The sequence below is a fragment of the Aquarana catesbeiana genome, linkage group LG08, assembly GCF_042186555.1.
Source record: "Aquarana catesbeiana isolate 2022-GZ linkage group LG08, ASM4218655v1, whole genome shotgun sequence".
Lineage (NCBI taxonomy): Eukaryota > Metazoa > Chordata > Amphibia > Anura > Ranidae > Aquarana > Aquarana catesbeiana.
In genome coordinates, this window is record NC_133331.1 from 146187739 (window position 1) to 146208266 (window position 20528).

Genomic DNA, 20528 nt, shown 5'->3' on the forward strand with positions numbered 1-20528 from the left:
ATTATTGTATAATTTACTTTAAAGGTATGTACGGGTTTTTAAAACAGAACACAGCCATAGCCTCTTTGCAGATAACCTGTCTCTGATTTATACCTTGGACAGAACCGTACAAAGGGAGAAGGTAAAAAAGAGATGGACAAGTCATTGTTCCCACTGATTCATGTGCTTGAACTATTAGGCACTATAAGCAATTGGCTTTTTTTTTTTTACACAACAGAGGAGGTATAGAAATTAATGAAAGGGGCTTAAAGCTCCATCTGCTGCCTGGAAAGCAGAATACATAATGTAGCAAAGTCCCGGGGGCCCCGAAGCCCAATGGTGACCTCCAGAGTTAAGGACAGCTGACATCCTTCGGTGTAGAGTGGGTTACATGGTGGGTGTAATGCAAGATGAGACACAAGGAGAGAGGCGCCTCTGGGTGCAGATATAGGACAAGTTTAATAACACTTAGTACAGGCAACTCACATTTGAGTTATTAAGTCATAAGTAGGCATGGATAAGTCCCAGCATGGGGGTAATCTGGTCATCAGTTTGTCAATCTGGTCCTGGGAGAAAGAGGCGCATTGCTCGATACAACACCGCTGGTAGTAGGAAGTCGGCCGCGGTGGAGACCACTCAGAACGAGGCTTGAGGCGCAGTTGGTATGCGGGCGAGGAGGGATGGCGTCACTGGAAAGCGACGAGTTTCTTGAGCGTACGTGCTGCGGATGACACAGCTGCGCTCCATTTTCAAGCTGGCATGTGAAACTTGGGAGCTACAATATAAATTGTGCAGAGGGGAGGGCAATGAGGCAATGGCTCAATGACTGATTCTATATCTAGGTAGAAGACACCACTATGTAATGGCACTATGTAATGGCAACTTTTTAAGAAGAAATGGATTAAAAAGCAATGATGTACAATCACAAACACACAATAAACAGTTCCTCCTTGACGGCAGTCCTGAGCTTGGGACCCCCCCTATTACCATCCTATATGGTCCTTGGACTTTTAAATATACAGAAAGATCATGGACTCTTGTCATTTCATTATAACGTTTGCATAGATAACTATGCTTTTAATTTATGTTTAATAACATTGTGTGATATATGTTGTTCTAGTTCCCTGCGCCTATAGTATAGTATATAATGCAAGATGAACAGGTGGGTGCCAAACACATTTTGAATGTTAAGGGATTTATTGTCTCTTAAACAGAACTATGGGAGAGAGGGTTAGGGCCAGGACACCCTTAGGTAGTTGCAAGGTTAATTGGCAGACTCAGAGACTTCTATACAAGTGAAGGTAGGACCGCCGTCTCCTATGGCAACAATCTTGTAGCTGTTACTAATGGTAATGGTATTTAACTTTCTGCAATACAAACAGTTCTCTTTACCCCACACTCACTCACTGTGGGTCTACACTCAACGAGCTCCCAGTCTCTCTCACTAGACTTCAGATCCATTAGCCACTGGATCCCCTGAGCTCTTTCACTGTAGCACTCAGTATCTTCCTCAAGCGTCACCCCCGCTTCACTGCTGGGCTCTGGCTTGGCACTTACAGATACTCTTCAAGCTTCACCCCTGCTGACATGTTAGGTCCCTGGCTTGGCACTCCACAAGCATCACCTCTGCTGTCCCGCTGGCTCCCTGACTTGGCAGTTGCTGATGCTTTCCCACTTCCTCAGCGTCCCCAGTTGGCGAAAGGTTGCTCTGGTACTGGCCTCAGCTTAGTCACAATGGTCTCCAGTAGTAAGGTGGATGGTCCCTTAGTGGCAACAGCTTCCCCTCTACCTCTGACCACGACTGGTTCCCCGGCCGGCGGAACCAGTACTTCTGGTTGGACTACACTACACTACTGCACTAACCCTGCACTACTTCTGGATAGGCTCTCAGATAGCCTAGCAGCCAGATGTCCCCGGGATAGGCCTTAGGTTTCTGGTCTAGCAGCCCAGGGCAATACGACACACGTCCACCCAGACAGCCATCCAGGTGGCACAGAACAACGATCACCTGACTCCACCCAAATAAATAGGTTGTCCCAGCAGGCCAAGGGACCCAAGAAAATCCCTGGTCATCTGGTCATTGGCTGAGACACCCCCATTCATTCTTAATCTGTCCTTGTAATGCCCTTGTCTAATCTAATGTAACCAGATACCCGGCCATCTAGTGACAGAAGAGAGAAGTGCAGCAATTCCAGAAACAAAGAGGAGCTCCACCTTAAAAAAAAAATATTAAAAGCCAGCAGCTACAAATACTGCAGCTGCTGACTTTTAATAAATGGACACTTACCTGTCCAGGGTGCCGGCGATGTCGGCAGCAGATGACAAAAAAATCGCTCGGTTCTCGGCTGCCCCCACCGCCATCCTCAGTCAGGGAATCAGGAAGTGAAGCGTTGCGACTTCACTGCCCGGTTCCCTACTGCGCATGCGCGAGTCGCGCTGCGCGTCTTCACTTGTCCCCATTGTGTTGTGGGAACTGTGTGTTTCCCAGAACACAATGGGGGGGCATCTGTGGCTAGCTGCGGCTAGCTATTCCCGGAAGTGGGTGCAGATACCTGTATTATACAGGTATCTGCACCCCCCTCCCCCCTGAAAGGTGCCAATTGTGGCACCGGAGGGGGGGAGGAATCCGATGAGCGGAAGTTCCAATTTAGGGTGGAACTCCGCTTTAAGGTGAAATCAACTGAACTCCTAACAATTGGCCAAGGCAACTATCACTTGGCAAATACAGTTAATAGCAACCCTGCCTAAACATCAGGGTGCTACATCAATATTCATCTGAAATATTTCCCAATAAAAAATTTTGGTTTCTAGTCCTGAACATAATAAAGAAAGAAAATATGTATAAAACATCACTCTCTTTTTTTATAAACTTGCTCTTCCGTTTTTTGATATTATTATTAACATTAAATTACAATATGGCTTGTGTAGCAATTGTATATTCTATATTTTTTTAATTACTATATTTTCTTCCACATAAGTGGAGTTACCCATTAATGGAATAATTGTACCTTCCATCTTATAATACACCTGCCATGAGATCAGATGGGGCTGCCATTGCTGACCAGCTTCTGAAAAAACGAATTGCCTGGCTATTCTGTTGACCGCCTGGCTTCAGTAGTTCTGTGAGTCACTGACCTGAAATAAGTATTCAGCACAACCATTGTGCAATACTGCAAAGCAGGAAACAGAGCCTGTGTACATACTGAGAAAATATGACTGTCCTTATCTACTTATAGCATTACAAAGTATATACAGAAATTAGGTTTTTTCAAAACATCTTTTTTCCACAAATGTCCATTAGGTCTGAACTAGAGGTACATATAATTAACTGTACTGTTTAAAGCAGAGCTCCAGTTGTTTTTGTGTTTATAAAAGTCAGCAACTACAAAAAGTGTAGCTGCTGACTTTTAACAAACACACACTTACCTACTTACCTGTCTCAGGATTCAGCGATGTGGTCACCCGAACCCAGAGGTGTATCTAGTGAAAATGGCGCCTATGGCTGTGCACTGAAACTGCGCCCCTGTCAGAACGAAAAAAAAAAAACAGCTAACAAAACTACAAGTCAAGCTCTTTAATCGTTCAATTAACAAATTATAGATTGGCACTACATAAAGTGCCCAAGTGCCCGATGGGTCAGTCCGCCCCTGCTCATTAAACAGTCTACATTCAGTTAAAGTTTATGTGCTGCAAAGTTTGCAGTACAAACTTACACTCAATGTGGACTGTTTAATGAGCTTGTTGCACAAATCACTTTATTACACTTTGTTTATAATATCTAATTATTTATTCCATATTGAGCACTATATTTGATTGGCTGCTTCTGCTTGGCACACATGCACAATCGCGCATGATGATGACTTAAAACTTTTTTTAAAAGATGCGACTACAGGAAATAACCAGAGACTGCAGATGCCACTACAGGAGATGACCAGACTGAGATGCGACTACAGCAGATGACTAGAGACTGCGATTGCGACTACAGGAGATGACCAGACTGCAGACTTGACTACAGGAGATGACCAGAGACTGCGGATGCGACTACAGGAGATGACCAGAGACTGGAGTCAGTGTTCTATCGAATAGTGCCCTCCATCAGAAAGTGCCCATGCATGCGCAGTACAGAAGGGCACTCCAGCTGATTTCCCGACATCACCATGGCGCATGCGCACATCATAGGAGGCATTTTTCAATGGGACATGCCATTGGTTGGACACAATTGAAAGCTATGCAAACAGCAGGGGGATGCCGTAGTTGTCAGATTGTGCCTCGTTGTTGCTGGGCCGGTTTACAGTGTGCTCAAGGTCGGGTTTTGTCTGTGTCTAAGGGCAGGTTGCAACATAGACAAAACCCGCCCTTCAACACAGCCACAACCTGCCCTGCAACAGCGAGACACAATCTGACAATTACGGTCTACGGTCTCCCTCCGCTCTTTGCATAGCTTTCAATTGTGGCCATCAAATGGTATCTCTCGTCGAAAAATGCCTCCTACGATGTGCGCATGCGCCATTGTGAGGTCACACCAGCTAATCGGGATATCAGCTGGAGTGCCCTTCCGTACTGCGCATGCGCAGACACTTTTCGACGGCAGGTACTATTCAATTAGTACCAATAGAATCTCTTCCGGGAATGCCATAAACCTGTCAGATGTACAGTAATTAATAGAGATGTCAAGAACATGGTATACACTTCACTGGATTTAACTCATAGTCTGCCTGGACATAACTCAAAGTAGCTGAATGCCTGTAATTCAGCTTCAAAGCAGAACTAAACCCTCCTATTCTTTACAGCCAAGGAAGCTGTCATCTTAGCCTTTGTTTGATCTGCAATTGTCATGGTGCTGTCCATATGATCAGTTATGACACCAGCCATTTGGTGGATCAATAGTTATTTTGAGAGCACAAGCAACTGTACCAGTTATCATTCACTGCCTTCCTTTAATGTAACAGTTTTAACAGTTTAACAGATAGTTAATTAATGGGTTTAGATTAGGGCTGCGGAAATTAACGATTAATTCCTTGATTAATCGTTAATATTTTTGATCGATCAAATTGTTTTTGATCGGTAGGCTGCCTGCCCTGGGGCCACTTTGGGCCAAGCTGTGGCTGCAGCGCATCGCTCCGCTCCCTCGTCCTCCTCCTCCACTATATGTCATACAAAGTCTGCGGGCATCTCCCTCTGTGAGTCTCCGAGCTGAGTGTGAAAACTTTGGCTGCGCTGTGAGAAAAGTCCCGCCCTCCTTCTAGATCAGCTCGTGTGATAAACACAGTGTTCTGTCTATCACACGAGCTAATCTAGGAGGAGGGCGGGACTTTTCTCACAGCGCGGCCAAAGTTTTCACACTCAGCTCCGAGACACACAGAGGGAGATGCCCGCAGACTGTGTAATCCAGGCACAGGCACTGACTACAGTTAGGCTGTGATTATGGGCACGGTGAGACTGCATTATGGGCATGGTGAGACTGCATTATGGGCACGGTGAGGCTGCGATTATGGGCACGGTGAGGCTGCGATTATGGGCACGGTGAGGCCGCAATTATGGGCATGGTGAGACAGAATTATGGGCACGGTGAGGCTGCGATTATGGGCACGGTGAGACTGCATTATGGGAACGGTGAGGCTGCGATTATGGGCACGGTAAGTCTGAGATTATGGGCACGGTGAGACTGCATTATGGGCACGGTGAGACTGCATTATGGGAACGGTGAGGCTGCGATTATGGGCACGGCAAGTCTGAGATTATGGACACGGTGAGACTGCATTATGGGCACGGTAAGGCTGCGATTATATTCACGGTAAGGCTGCGATTATGGTCACGGTAAGGCTGAGATTATGGGCACGGTGAGGCTGAGTTTATGATGCGTGACGTCATAGCCAGGCCCTGTTATGTCCGGCTTCGGCCGTTGCCATAACAACGGTGCTAAATCAGCTAAAAGTAGTTGGATCTCTATGTGCGTTATAATTAATCGAAATTAGTCGATTAATCGATTAAAAAAAATTGATTAATCGAACACGAAAATTCTAATCAGTAACAGCCCTAGTTTAGATCAGTGTTTTTCAACTCCAGTCCTCAAGGTGCCCCAACAGGTCATGTTTTCAGGATTTCCATTATTCTCCACAGGTGATTTGATCAGTTTCACTGCCTTAGTAATTACCACATCTGAGGGAAATCCTGAAAACATGACCTGTTGGGGCACCTTGAGGACTGCTGTTGAGAAACACTGGTTTAGATCTTTAAAGGTGTCCCTCTTTCCCATCCCAGGATGTTGAGAGGTATGCAAATAAGGACATATCTTATCACTAAAACAGCTGCACACTGTACCTGGTAATTTATATACCCTCCCCGTCCACAACTCAATAGTGCTCAAACAAATCAACAGCCCCCTCCCCATTCTACAACACTACAGTTTCCCTGGAACAGTCACTCCCAGGCATTGCACTTATCTGCATTGCCAGGTCAGTAACACAATAGGCTCAGTTCACAAAGCTTACACACTAGGACAGGAGTCTCCAAACTTTCTAGAGAAAGGGACAGTTTACTGTCCTTCAGACTTTAGGGGGCAGGACTGTATCCAGTGGGAGTAAACAATGCCTGATCTTTGGTATTAGGGGGAGAAATAGTTGGTGTCGTTGGGAGGAATAGTGCCCCGTTTTTGTTGTCAGTGGAAGGAATAGTGCCCTATTGTTGGTGTCAGTGGAAGGAACAGTGCCCTATTGTTGGTGTCAGTGGAAGGAACAGTGCCCAACTCTGTTGGTGTCAGTGGCTGGCAGGAATCATGCCCCACTGTTGGTGTCAGTGGCACAAATAATGCCTCAAGGGCCAGATAAAGGTAAGCAAAGGACCATAGTGTGGAGACCATTTCACTAGGATAAGCATACTTTTTTTTAAGTGACTGTTATTTTAAACTAAGTCTGATGAGAAATAAAAAAAATACCAGTCACATAGTTAAAAAAGATTCATATCCCTGTGTTAAGGCTTTGTTAACTGAGCCTAATGTCTTTGGAAATACTTCTCTACCTATCCCAGACGCAACTGTATCTTGTCCTTGGAAAATGTATTCCCACCCATCGCTGACTCAGCAGTCTCCTAGTAAATGCCACTGCCCGGCATCACCAGGACATCCCTGGAAATTATACTATCCCATCTCTAACTTAGAATCTAAGTGTCCCTGGAATCTCCCATGGCCACTGGTCCTTCCTGGACTTCTGCATTCTACTGAAGAGAAGAGGAGAAATAAAGCAGTCCAGAGCAAGAAGGATGCAGTAACCTATAGCAACCATATATGACATCTTGCTCAAACTAAAATTAGTCTGGTAGTTCTCTGTTTACATCCCTGTTGTCAATTGTTCTGAAAAAGCTTGAAAGTGCATTAAACTAAATGTGGCTTGAAAGTGAAGCCGATGCACTTGCTGACTAGGCTGTTGGTTACCATGGGGATGCTACACTAGCAAAGAGATGAATACAAGCAGTGGTGGATTAGGTGTAGCTTGGGCCTTGGGCTATTTTCAGTTCAGGGGTCCCCTACCCTACGAGTGCTGTTTATATGGCTTAATGAACCCTAAAAGCAGCAGATGTGAGGTCTGAACAATTTAACATAAAACTGCCAGCAAGTGAGGCATTCAAATCTTGCATATACAGTATGTATCACTGCAGTAGAAATGTCATGCCACTAGACCATTCCTATCAAGTGCTTATTTAGAAGGCCGAAGAGCCCTGTCCTCCATAAAGATCCACATCCGCAGGAGCAGGTTCACGGATTTGAATGTAGACACTGCACAAATATGGCTCTGCACGGAGGATAAGGCTCATCACTCATCTGAATAAGGCCTTATAAAGACACTAAAATTATGTTTCTGGTAGAAAAAATTGCAAAGTTATTTACAAAAAAAAGTTGTTTTTTTTTAAATCCAAAGCTAAAAAAGGACATAAAAAATAACTGAAAACCAAAAAAAAAATTGCATTTACATAGTAAAAACAAAATAAAAACAAAATCAGCAAAACAAAGTGTGTAAAAAAGGAGTTAATTAGGCTGATTAGGACTAAGAGATGAGATATTTTCTGAAATAAATAAAAGCACAAAAAAATGGTCTAAATACACTGTAAAGTTATGGTGTACCAACATACAGTATTAATCAGTGAAGCCTGCAAACACTGATTGCAGGCTGCATTTACACAGGAGTAGTTAGGCACACCTTATTTTATCTGAGGAATATAAAAACCTTCAGCCCAGACAGACTACATCTCAACCAGATTAAATTCTGACAGAAACAAATCCACTGTCCCTGTTTAAATTGTAGCTATATTATTTCTTCCTCTATCCTTTTTTTCTCTCCCCTCCTCTTCACTCTCTTATTTTCTTATTTCTTCCTCCCCTCTTTAACTCTCCCTCCCCTTCCCTGCCCCTCATTCTCCTTTCCCACTCTCACTCCCCCAACAACCACACATCCCTTCCCGTTATACCCAGTCCACCCCCCTACTCTATCCCTATAAAATAAAAACCACTGGCTTTTGAGTCTCACCCAATTTACACTTTCCTCAAGTTACTCCAATCAATGAGGTTCACTCTGTTGCAGGCATGAAAGTGGGAAAAACTGCCAGGAACAACCTAACATTGTTACATACGTTAGTCTGGTTGAAAAAAGACACAAGTCTGTCCATTTCAGGCTGGGTTCACACTGCAGATGTATGCGGCTCACAACAGGGGTCTGGTGCGTCCCTGTTCTCTGAAACGGATCCAAAGACACACAGGACTCCTGTGCAAGCTGCACCGCAGCTACCACGGGGATATGTGAACTGGCTCCATAGAGAGCCAGTCACATTCTCATGTCATACGAATTGGATGCGGGGAAGTCAAATATCAGCAGCCTAGTACAAGCACACCAAGAGCTAAATCTGACTGGTTGCCAGGAATTACTGCACAACCCAGATCACTCAGGTGTGTTCTGGAAGTAAAAGTGGAAGTGAAAGTAAACAATTTCAGCTTCCCTGGAGCTCCTCAATGCAGCCATTTCTTCTGCACAGCCTATTTGCAGATTAAGGCACATTTACCTTGTGAAGTGCTCCCCTCCAGTGATGGGACATCCATGTTCCTTCTTGTCACTGATGCTTCCATCTTCTTAGTCTTAGGTCCTCTTGAATGGTGGAGCCATGATGACATGACTCAAGGGTTGCCACCTCATCCCTTTAAAACTGAACACATATTAATTACACAGGTTCTGTGGGTGATTGAGGTGATAATTAAACTCACTTGGTGCCTTATCTGCATTAAATTAGCCTCAGAACCTGTATAATTCATATGGGTTTAAAGGGATGAGGTGGCAACCCTACATAACTCCCATGTGCACAGTAGGTTGGACCACATCAGCAGCATAGGTTGCAGTCCTTGCCCTTTTTACACCCCCACTTGCTGTAGCACTCAAGGCGGCCGCTTCTTCCGCACAGAATATCTGCATGTTATGAGACACTTACCTTGCAAAGTGCCTGTCCAGCGATGGGACATTCCAGTTCCCCCACCTTCACAGTGTTTCCATCTTCTTTTGGTCTTCTTCCAGGTCCGGAGTCTTTGACCTTCTTGAATGGTGGGGTAGGACATGTGCACAATAGTTACTTAATCCCAGCACCCAGGACTTAAACCACCAGCATGCACAGCTGCCAGTGTAAAAAATTCCAAAAATCTACTGTCAGGCAGGGAAAGAGATTTTATTGCAGAAGAGTAAAGGGATGGCCACCTTTCCGGATTCTTCAACCAGGATAACAGCACACTGGACAACTAAACAGTAACTGATTTTAACCAGTTTTGTCCTCACCTTTATACCAAATTATCTGTATGTGTAGAATAAAAATTTGTACATTTTTAAATAGCAATAGTTTTTGTATTTATTAGACCCCACAAGGTACATGTAAAGTCCCACACAAATTTGTCCTAGTATGGTTTATTGCAGAAAAGACATGGGGTTGATTTACTATAAAAGTGGAGAGTGCAAAATCTGGTTCAGCTGTGTATGGTAGCCAATCAGCTTCCAACTTCAGCTTTTTTAATTAAGCTTTGATAACAAAAAATGGAAGCCGATTCTTTTCTAATGCAGAGCTGCACCAGATTTTGCACTCTCCAGTTTTAGTAAATCAACCCTACAGTATCTGCCACAAGCATCTCCCTACTAGCAGCTTTTTACATTAAAGTGGATGTAAACCCAATGTCATCCTTTCTAAACTACTGCCATAGGGGTTATCTATAAGGATATACATGCCTCCTGCATGAATCTTTACCTGTCAAATGTCTCCCCTCTGTCTGTTATGAGACCCGAAAAACTGCAGATTCTGTGGGTGGGTCTGTTGTCTGGAGCTCGGTGGGTGGAGTCGTGATGTCAGTAGACTCCCCGCCCACCTCTACACTCCCCTTGTCAATATGCATTTTCTCCTGTGTATTTCTTACACTGAACTTCTGCTATGATCTCTAACATCCAGTGAAAAGACAGGAAAGTAACCACATGACTTCAGCATGCCAAATCATGGTGAGGTGTGGAACAGCCAATCCTTGCAGAGCTGCTGAAGAAAGGAGTGGGGAAGGGAATTAAAAAATAATGCATGTCTTAGTCTAGTGCACAAGATATGTAAATCACCTGTCATCAGAGCAAGGGGGAGGATTTGACAAAGTTTTTCTCTATTTGTCAAGTTTTATCTCACTGAACAATAAGAGGATTGCTCAAAGCTGGATTAACTCTTTGTGGCAAGACTGGGCTCAAATGATAGGAAATCTTATACTCTACATTATGACATAAAAAAAAAAAAATTGGGGGTTTACATCCACTTTAAATTAAAGGTCATATGCATATACTAAATGCCTACATTTGTTTTATATTAGGTAAAAAAAAACTTTAAACTTCTGAATGGGCACACATGGGCTGATCTGCTTACAGAGAAAGGGGAAATAAGGTTGTCATTTACATACTGTAACTTTGTGCCACTCCTACATACACTGTAATTATGTTTTAAAATATCAAATAAAAAGCAGTGAATTCATTCTGAAAATAGCTCAGTTTCACCAGATTTCCAAGCCATGTTATTTTACTGCTGGAAATTTCATCATACGATCCTGCCCAGAGCTAAGTACACTGTGACATTCCTAAGCCCAGAGTATTAAATGGCAATTGGGTGTTCCCACGGGAGTTCTTCTCATACTTAAAGAAGGCAAATCAAACAAAGGTTTTATAGAGTTAGAACCAATGGTAATAGAAATAAAATGAATACTTTCACGACTAACTATATTTATTTTTTTTATCAGCAGATATTCAGCTAACATTTCTTTAGTAATAATGAAAATCTGAATGAGCAAGATCAAAGCAGAATATAATATACTAAACATGTGGTTATCTTCTATATTATATAAGGACTGTGTGCATTACATTCAGTGCATTAAAGGGGACCTGTATGGAAATTGGAAATGCTGTTACCAACCTGTCATTTTTTTTCATCTATCATCTACTACTACTTGATAACTCACTTACCTGGGACAAGCAAGTGAATATTCATTCCTGGGACCAGGATAACAATAACAGCGCAGGGACCTGCACCTTTAAGTCGCCATACACATTGGATGTTTAGCACCGATGCATGGGGCTCCAGGATTTAGGGCACATGTGCACCATCCAGTCCTGCTATCAGCAGCCTGTCAAGCCCTATGAGAAGCTGACAGCTGCTGCGGCTGGATGGGGCTGGGCAGTGCACTCAGCTGTACTTTCATTTACGCCAGTATGCGCCCACAGCCAAATGCCCAGAATGCAAGAAGGCTGACTGAATACAAGGCTTCTTCTGAATGGCTGAGGTGGAGATCCTGACGTTATATGCCCACCTCTCCACCTCAGCCAATAAAGGGAAGTTCTGTATTCATTCATAAAAATACAAGACTTCCTATGAATGGCTGAGCAGCATTCAGCCCTACTCGATTTTGTTCCAGTAACAAAAGGGGATGTCCCCTTTCCACTGCCGAAAAGCAGCACTGTATACATACAGTCTATGCATTGCTCAAAGCAGGCATATCTGTTGGTAAAGAAAATAGTTAGTTTGGGCCAACTAAAGTCATTGTAAACCTGGAGTTAGGCTTTAAAATAGCTGCAGCTTCCAGTATATTTGTGCAAAGGCCATAGGAGGTGAATAAAATTTTTGTGCCGTTCTACAAAGTTCAAAATCTGGATTTGGATCCCCCCAAAAAAAATACAGAATTTAAAAACTTTGCATTTCTATATGTATAATTAGAAAGAGGAAATCATAATATACATGAAATCATTTTCAAGACTAGGAAATCAGGCTCTGAAAATGCTATCAGTCTGACTTACCGTGTCTGTTTGACGTAGGATGAGCACCATCTGACGTACAGGCATCTGGCAGGACATCTAACAGCATTAAACATCTTCTGCTTCTAATTTCTACAACTTAAAAAGCACCAAAAACCAAAACATAAATGCTGATGCATATAAAAAGGAAAGTGTGCCATTAAAATAATATTAATTGCTTACTTGTGTCATTTCTGCTGATATATTCAATCTTTCTACCTAATCCTATGACACGCAAAATCCTTTAAAGTATTCTTCCAGTCAAATTGTTTTATTTATCATTTTGCATAGAGTAGGGACGATATATAGGGGTTGATTTACTAAAGCCAACTAGACTGTGCACTTTGCAAAGTCAGCAGAGCTTCTGCTCATTTACTAAGCTCTGGAGCTTTGCAAAGTGCACAGTCTATTTGCCTTTAGTAAAACAACCCCTGTGCCTAACAGGCTTTTATTGCTCTCTGTGTCCCCAATGTATCTGTCTATTTTTCCTGATGACAAATATGATCAGAAAGTGATGGGAAGTCCAAAAATATTACAGCTGTCATTGGAACAGCAGGGGAGGGGACATTTTTCCATTGAGCACACCTGCTCTGGTAACAATTGCCTATTTTTGGATAACCCTCCCTCTGGAGAGATTTTTCTCACTTCCTGTTGTGTCTCAGGGACAGGAAGTGAAGAGAAATATCCCCAGGGGACAGACAACACAAAAACAAAGGATTTACCATACTATATTATAGCCAATCCACCCAAAAACGTTTTGGCTAAAACTATCTTTTAATCAAGTTATGTATGGACTTAGAAAACAATTCTTCCAGATCTAGTTACATTTATAACAGGTTTAACTGAGTTAAAAGCTACAACCATGCACAAATGTATTACAGATAAAGTGCACTGTCTATAAAATCTCAGCATGAAAACTTTCAATTTTTGGTTTCAATTTTAGACAGCGAAAGGGAAGAACATCCAAACAAACTGACAAAAGATTCACTGGGGAATTAATTTTGTTGGGGTGCAGCACTAAAAGTGTTTGTGCCCAATTCATCTGCAGATTCTATAAAACAATCTATAAAATTCCTAAAACTTCTGTGCTCAAAAGAAGCTGTACAAATTGGATAGTAACAAATTAATCACAAAAATACAGCACATAGCAATAAATAAATAGGTACCTAAAAACCTGCACCTCAAATCATATAAACATTCACAAAAATTAAACTTTGTGAAATAAATAAATCATATAAATAATAAAATTCATAAAATTCAGTGCATCAAAGTCATAAGTCCATAAAGAACTTTAGTCTTCATATGATACATAAAGTGTAAAAAATGTGCTTATTTTTCACTCTTATGCCCTGTACACACGATAGGATTTTCTGACAACAAAATCCTGGATTTTTTTTCCGACTGATGTTGGCTCAAACTTGTCTTGCATACACACGGTCACACAAATGTTGTCGGAAATTCCGACCGTCAAGAACGCGGTGACGTAGAACACGTACGACGAGCCGAGAAAAATTAAGTTTAATAGCCAGTGCGGCTCTTCTGCTTGATTCCAAGCATGCGTGGAATTTTGTGCGTCGGAATTGTGTACACACGATCAGAATTTCCGACAACGGATTTTGTTGTCGGAAAATTTGAGATCCAGATCTCAAATTTTGTTTGTCGGAAATTCCGACGGAAAATGTCCGATGGAGCCTACACACGGTCGGAATTTCCGACAACAAGCTCCCATCGAACATTTGTTGTTGGAAAATCATATCGTGTGTACAGGGCATAAGTAGTGTAAATTTGATTAGTAGTATAAAGACCAAAAATCATGTAAATTATGTAAGTCCACAAACCACATTAGTGCTCATTTGATAAAAACATGTACAAATCTCCACTCTTAAAGTAGTAGTAAACTCAGAAGTATTTTTTTTTTTTTCTTTTTTTCTTAGGGGCCACCAAATGGGTTTTGCCATGCACCACAAATTAGCCCATTATGACAAACTTACCTTCTACTGTAAATAAGCCATCCAGCGATGTGGTGTCACCAATCCGACAAGTCTGACCGCTTTCATCTTCGCCAGGCCTTCCTTCCAGGTTCTGTTTCTTTAGTCGCTTGACAGGCTGGACTGCAATGGTGTCACTCCCATGCATGTGCCTGGAAATCATATCACTGCAGCAGGGATTGGGTCTGTAAATATATGCTGAGCGCCGCATGTTGACAGGCAAAAGAAAGCCTTTATGGTAGAGAAGACCGGTAGCAAGTTTTTATAAAGTGCATTTAATTCCACTTTAATGATATAAAATGCTAATGATTTGTAACCTTCAAACATGCACCTTGGTGGCTCAGAATCACTCACTAGATGTATTTTACCTATTATCAAAAGATGGCCAAAAAACTCTGAGTATTGATCTCAGATAAACTGGGAGGTAAAAGACATAGTGGGGTTGATTTACTAAAGGCAAATAGACTGTTTACTCTGCAAGTGCAGTTGCACACTCACCCCGCATTGGAATTTATGCATCCGGCGTCCTGAAAGGGGCCGGACGCATGGATGGGGGGAGGGGGAGACGCCCGTATGCCCTTAATTGATGGGCCACCCCTGCTCTTAGGGGAGCTATCCTTAGAGTTTAGTGAATGAGGTAAAGCTCTACTGACTTCATCCAATCATTATTGTGCCAACAAAAATGCTGTTTTTTTTTTTGTTTTTTGTTTTTTTATGCATGCGACTGGGTATTCTTTACAAAGTGAGGGCCAGTTCACACCACATGCAGTCCATTGCATTTTTTTTTTATGTATCAAAAACACACGGAAAGTAGGTTATATGGTTTTCAATGGCATCGTTCACACCAGTGCTTGCAGTTCCAGTGCGTTCCAGGTCCATAAAAAAAAGTAGAACATTTTGCATTTTTCCTGCACTGGACTGTACTGGAACACTGAAAAATGCATCAGAAACGCACTGAAATGCACCGAAAACGTACTATAACACACATGACCTTATTTAAGGTTAAGAAAAAAGAGGGGGGGGAAATTTACTGGACTGCATCAAAAACACACCGGAACGCATCAAAAACGCTGTAAAAAACGCTTCACCGTTTTCACTAAGCTCTGGGAAAAATTATCTCGCAGACTGCAACTTCAACTGCAATGTGAACAGCATATCTGCCAATTGTAAATCAACCCCACTGGCTCCTATTTCCTCATAGTTCCATAGAAAAGCATAAAGAAGAGAGGCTCATAGTGCAACAATGTATCTTTAAGAAAACATCAGGATAAAAACAAATACTAACAAAGCAAGTGCTCTGCCCAGCACTCAGGAATGGCACCATACAAAATGAATGAATGGGGCTATACTCCGATCTATATATATATATATATATATATATATATATATATATATATATGTATCTAGGTCTAGCATTGGACATAGAGCGGCCAGAGTGTTTCTGACACAAAAGAAACACAAGACTCTCTGATCTCAGATTTGAGGTTTTCAGTCTAGGGGTTGTTCAACTCTCCACTTTTGCATGTGAGTCTTGGGTTTCATGATAGCCTCCTTTGAGGCAGTCCCATTTGTCCAGTTTCACTCCACTCCTCTACAATGCAGCATTCTGTCATGTGGGAAATGTCAGTTCTGTCCCTGGACAGAGTGATCCATTTGGCATCAAGGATCAGGTTGTCCCTGGCTTAGTGGCTCATGAATCCTCATGAGGGATGTTAGCCTGTTGGAATGGGGGGAAAACGGGGGTAGCTTTGTTTGGCCCCCCCTTTGCCTCATGGGGCTGCGGCGCAGGCAATATAATTAATTTTACATTGATTCGAATGGGGACTATTTTGACAGGTAGGTTAGGGTCACATGGAAGCTTCCAGAAGGTTAGGAGGTTAAGCAGGGATTGGGCAGTTAGGGTCAGGTGACCTTTAGAACATTCTGGAAGGCTTTTGGGGGGCTATTTAAGGAGCTTTCTGACAGAGCCTTTTGCCAGTCGCCAGAAGAGGAGTATCGCAAAGAGCTTCCCTCTCAAACCTCCCCCCATTCGTGGCCGATTTATGTAGTGGATCCCTTTGGTCTATTAGAACAAAGGGGATATGTGAGAATATGGTAAAAAATAAATGCTGGATCAGCCCGAGTCTTATGCCGCGTACACTCGAGCAGACTTTCCGGCAGACATGGTCCGGCCGACCGGACCCCGTCGGACAATTCGATCGTGTGTGGGCTCCAGCTGACTTTTTTTTCCCCAAAAGTCAGACGGACCTAGAAATAAAACATGTTTCAAATCTTTCCGACGGACTCGAGTGCGGTCGAAAAAACGCTCGTCTGTATGCTAGTCCGCTGGACTAAAACCGACGCTAGGGCAGATATTGGCTACTGGCTATCAACTTCCTTATTTTAGTCCGGTCATATGTCATCACGTACGAATCCCTCGGACTTTGGTGTGATCGTGTGTGTCCAAGTCCGTTCGTTTGAAAGTCCGGCGGACCTACGCTGCAAAGTCCGTCGGAATAACTGTCGGACCATTCCATCGAAAAGTCCGCTCGTGTGTACGAGGCATCAGTGGCTGGGTTGAGCTTTGGTGAATTTTGGATGATTTTGGTTGATAAGTTAATTTTGAAAGCAAATAATGTTTATGATGTTAAAAAAATTGGGATTCAAACCAATAAACTGGGCCGTGGCCTATTTTATCCAAATGTACTTGTGTGGTGTGTTTTCTTTATGTGCATGTTTGCAGGTTTAGCCTGGCGTCTACGGTTCCAAAGGGAATAGTTCTAGGCACCCTGTTGGTGCGGAGGACTTGTTTGTTGTAAGAGTCTCACCTCCTGATTAACGTCATGGAGCTTCAGGAAATTTAACTGTCTTTGTAGTGCTGGCCCATCTTGCTGGAGGGTCACCTGATGCAGACTTAATCAGCCAACGCCACACCGGTGACACACGTTAACCATCAAGGAAGGAACCAGAAATCTCATTGAGGCAAGAGAGGTAGATTGCATGTTTTTTCTTTTTTCTGGACAGCTCTAGCTTTGTTTGCTTTGTACATCCCAAGCGTGGACGATAAGCAGGCAGACTTCCTCAGCCAGCAACACCTGGGTCCTGGGGAGCGTTTTCTTCGCATGGAGATGTTCCAAAATCAGTGTCTTCAAAGATGAACATGCAACTGGGTAGGTTTTCCTCCAGGTAAAAAGGTTCTTTAGCGGAAGCAGTGGATGCTCTGGTGACTCTGTGGGATCAGTACACCCTGAACTATGTGCTTCTTCCTCTGAAACATTTTTGTCTGCATTGCAGGATTAGAATGGAGGGCAATCCTGTAATCTTCATTGCTCCACATTGGTCCATGCGGTAGGCTGACCCGGTAAGACTCCTCGTGGATCCATGGGCACCACCAGATTGTTCAGATCTCTGAATGGGCATTCCCTACGATTCCTACTAGTTAGTCTAATTCCTGCAAGGTTCATCATCAGATATGGAAGGTTATCTTCACTTGGTGTAAGTCTTGGGGCTTCAACCCTTGGAAGCTTCTGCATGGAAAGAATCCTCTCCTTCCAACAGCTGGGTCTGGACAAGTGTTTGACGCTCAGCATTATTAAAGTTCAAATTTCTGCCTTTTCTGTCTTGTTTCAGAGACAACTAGCCGATCCTTCTTTGATTAAGCTCTTTGTACAGGGAGTCTCCCATGTAACGTCCCATTTTCATTTCCATGTGACTATGTGGCATCTGAATCTGGTTCTTTGTGCTTCAGAAACTGCCATTCAAACCCATTCAATACATTTTTCTCTCTACTCTCACCCACAAGGTGGTATTCTAACTAGTACTTCTGCTAGGTGAGTGCCTGAACTTGTCATGGGGATAAGTTGGTGGTGAAGGCATGCATGTAGTTTCTGCTTTTCATGCCAACTGGGCCATTGTTCTTCTGTCCCTTTGTCTAGCTCCAGTTCACCAAAAAAATTTCCTGCCATTACAGTGGCAGCTCTCCACCCCAAGGTTGGGTCAGGTCAGTCAGTTGGTCGGCATCACAAGCGGGCATCTCCTTCCCCTGCTCGGTGACTTCCGTCTCCTCCCTCCTCCTCGGCGGCCAATCAGAACACTTCTCCTTTTGGCCAATTGTGAAATGCATCTCACATCCGCGCTTCCTGATTGGCAGAGAGGCGATTCAGTGTTAGAATAGGGAATATTTATTCCCTATTCTAACACACCTGGGTGGGCTCAGAGCACAATGCTCTGCGCCTGGAGCCCACCCTATTTTGAAGCTATTAGAGCCTCTGGCTCTAATCAGGTGCTTAAAAAATAAAACCTGCCACTGTAATTCATGGGCCCAGCATCCTGAAAGGAGGCAGACACATGAATAAGGGGTGGCGGCGGCGATGGAAAGGGGAGGCGGCACCCGTGCACCCTTAGTGGACGGGCCGCTCCTGCTCCATTGTCTAAATGTAGTTTGAGTTTATCTCTCAGCCCCTGATTCTTTCAGAAAGATGAATGTAGTTTAGTCATCCTGGAGGGTCCCTCTAAGGGTGCGCTGTTTTTTTATTAAATCTCTAGATGGCTCAGACAGACCACTGTCCAAACTTTTGGTCTCAAAGATCGGGTTTCACCCTTTACTGTGAAGGCACAGTTTCCCAGATTTGCAAGGCTGCCACCTGGTCTTCTGTTCACGTGTTCTCTAAGTTCTACCCGGTGCATGATGCAGCCTCATCTGTTAGCAGCTCTAAGTGTAGGGTTCTTCAAGCAGCTCTCTGAGCTGCAGGCAGTCTCCAGTTTTCTGTTGTTTTCTTAGACCTGTTAATGTGTTGTGTTGCCCACAGACTGTTTGGTCTTGTCCATTTGGACTGCTTTTAGATCTCTTGAAGTCTTTCCGGTGTCCCTCAATGGCCGAGAAAAAAAATAAGACTTAAGTACTCACCATGAAATCCTTTTCTTGGCATCCTTTGAGGAGCACAGGTCTCACCCATCTGTGTTTATGATGATGCTCATGGTACTGCTTTGCAACAAAATGAAGGCATGCTAGTAGTAGGAGTGGGTCAAACCTTTAGCTGGCCTACAGATTATTTGTCAGTGTCTAATTCTCCTGTAGGTGGCAGTATAATGCATATATGAAAGACCTTCTGTGTCCCTCAATTGACTCCAAGAGAAGGCTTTTTTGGTAAGTATAAAAATTCTATTTCACCCTTTTTCAGTGTTTTCTACTATTTATAGCCACAATAAAACAATTTCTTAGCTGGCATATACCTGCCGGCTCTCCATAATCTCAACTTAGTCATCCAAACACAAGGCCAAAATTTACATGCAGTTTGGTGAGGGTTTTCTGCTATAGTCAGGTCATTATATCTTACCTGAAGGAAATATGCAAGGTGTCATTGCTAATGTCTTTCTGAAATTGTTAGGTGCCTGCTGTATAATCTGGAACAGGCATTTAGCAAGTGATGAAGAGCTACTGATTTGCATATTTGTTCCAGGCCATAGACTTAGCTTCAATTCCATCTATTTGATCAGTAAGATAGCCATAAAATTAGCATTTCCAGAAGGAAACGTCAGCATTGGCAACCTGTGTACTTCCATCAGTACATCATAAACCATAAAAAAAACAATAAAATTCCATCAGTATAGGTTGCCTTTAGGCTGGATTCACATTACCCCAAAGCGCCTTCCTGATGCACCTTCACTGCAGCGCACCGCAAAACATGGTAATGCACTAGCCCTGCCTTTTTGTGTTCTGGTGTGTTGGGCAACCTGTTCAAATGAACTCAAGTAAATGCAACACTTCAGAACACAATAATGTGATTGGGCCTTTAAACTAACAAACAGGTCTTTGTAACTGTTAAAGTACAAGAGTATTGGGATCCATTAAGCAAAGAAAACAGCTGCGTTCCCCAATGATCTTGTAATGGCCAAGTACAAATATTTCATAAAGGAATTACCGGATTTTATTTTGTTTGTTTTGATAGGAATCCACATTGCAATAAAAAGAAATATACACAAGGTCAGTCTGAAAAGTATCCAGCCATGGAATAATAAAAATAGAGACATTTATCAAAGAAAATACAAGAAACATTGTACATAGGACAATGACGCCTCAGTCCCCTTCAAATCTCGGACACAATAGTTCATGGAATCCCCAGATCAGCTTCTAGTTATTGCATTGTCAGTCGCTGGTCTTTGTTGATTGCAGCCCATGCAAGTTCAACATTATCAGGTGTTCCGCTTGCTGCAGGCCTTCCAGAATGTCGATCACTTTCAGCAGATTCTCAAC

The 20528-nt window shown here is 43.0% G+C and overlaps 1 protein-coding gene across 2 annotated transcripts in view; it reads right to left on the reverse strand.

Annotated features, from left to right (window-relative positions):
- NUDT13 (nudix hydrolase 13) overlaps positions 1-20528 on the reverse strand; it is a 76035-nt gene that overhangs the window by 38621 nt on the left and 16886 nt on the right. Inside the window, exons 2-3 of one of the 2 annotated variants that reach the window (XM_073596546.1) lie at positions 12312-12407; positions 3414-3502 (exon numbers count right to left, since the gene is read on the reverse strand). Coding sequence is in view for 1 of the 2 variants with exons in the window: in XM_073596545.1 (XP_073452646.1) it covers positions 12312-12385 (74 nt within the window). In the remaining variant the exon portion in view is untranslated. The remainder of the gene's footprint in view (positions 1-3413; positions 3503-12311; positions 12408-20528) is intronic. The other variant, XM_073596545.1, reaches the window with a different exon arrangement.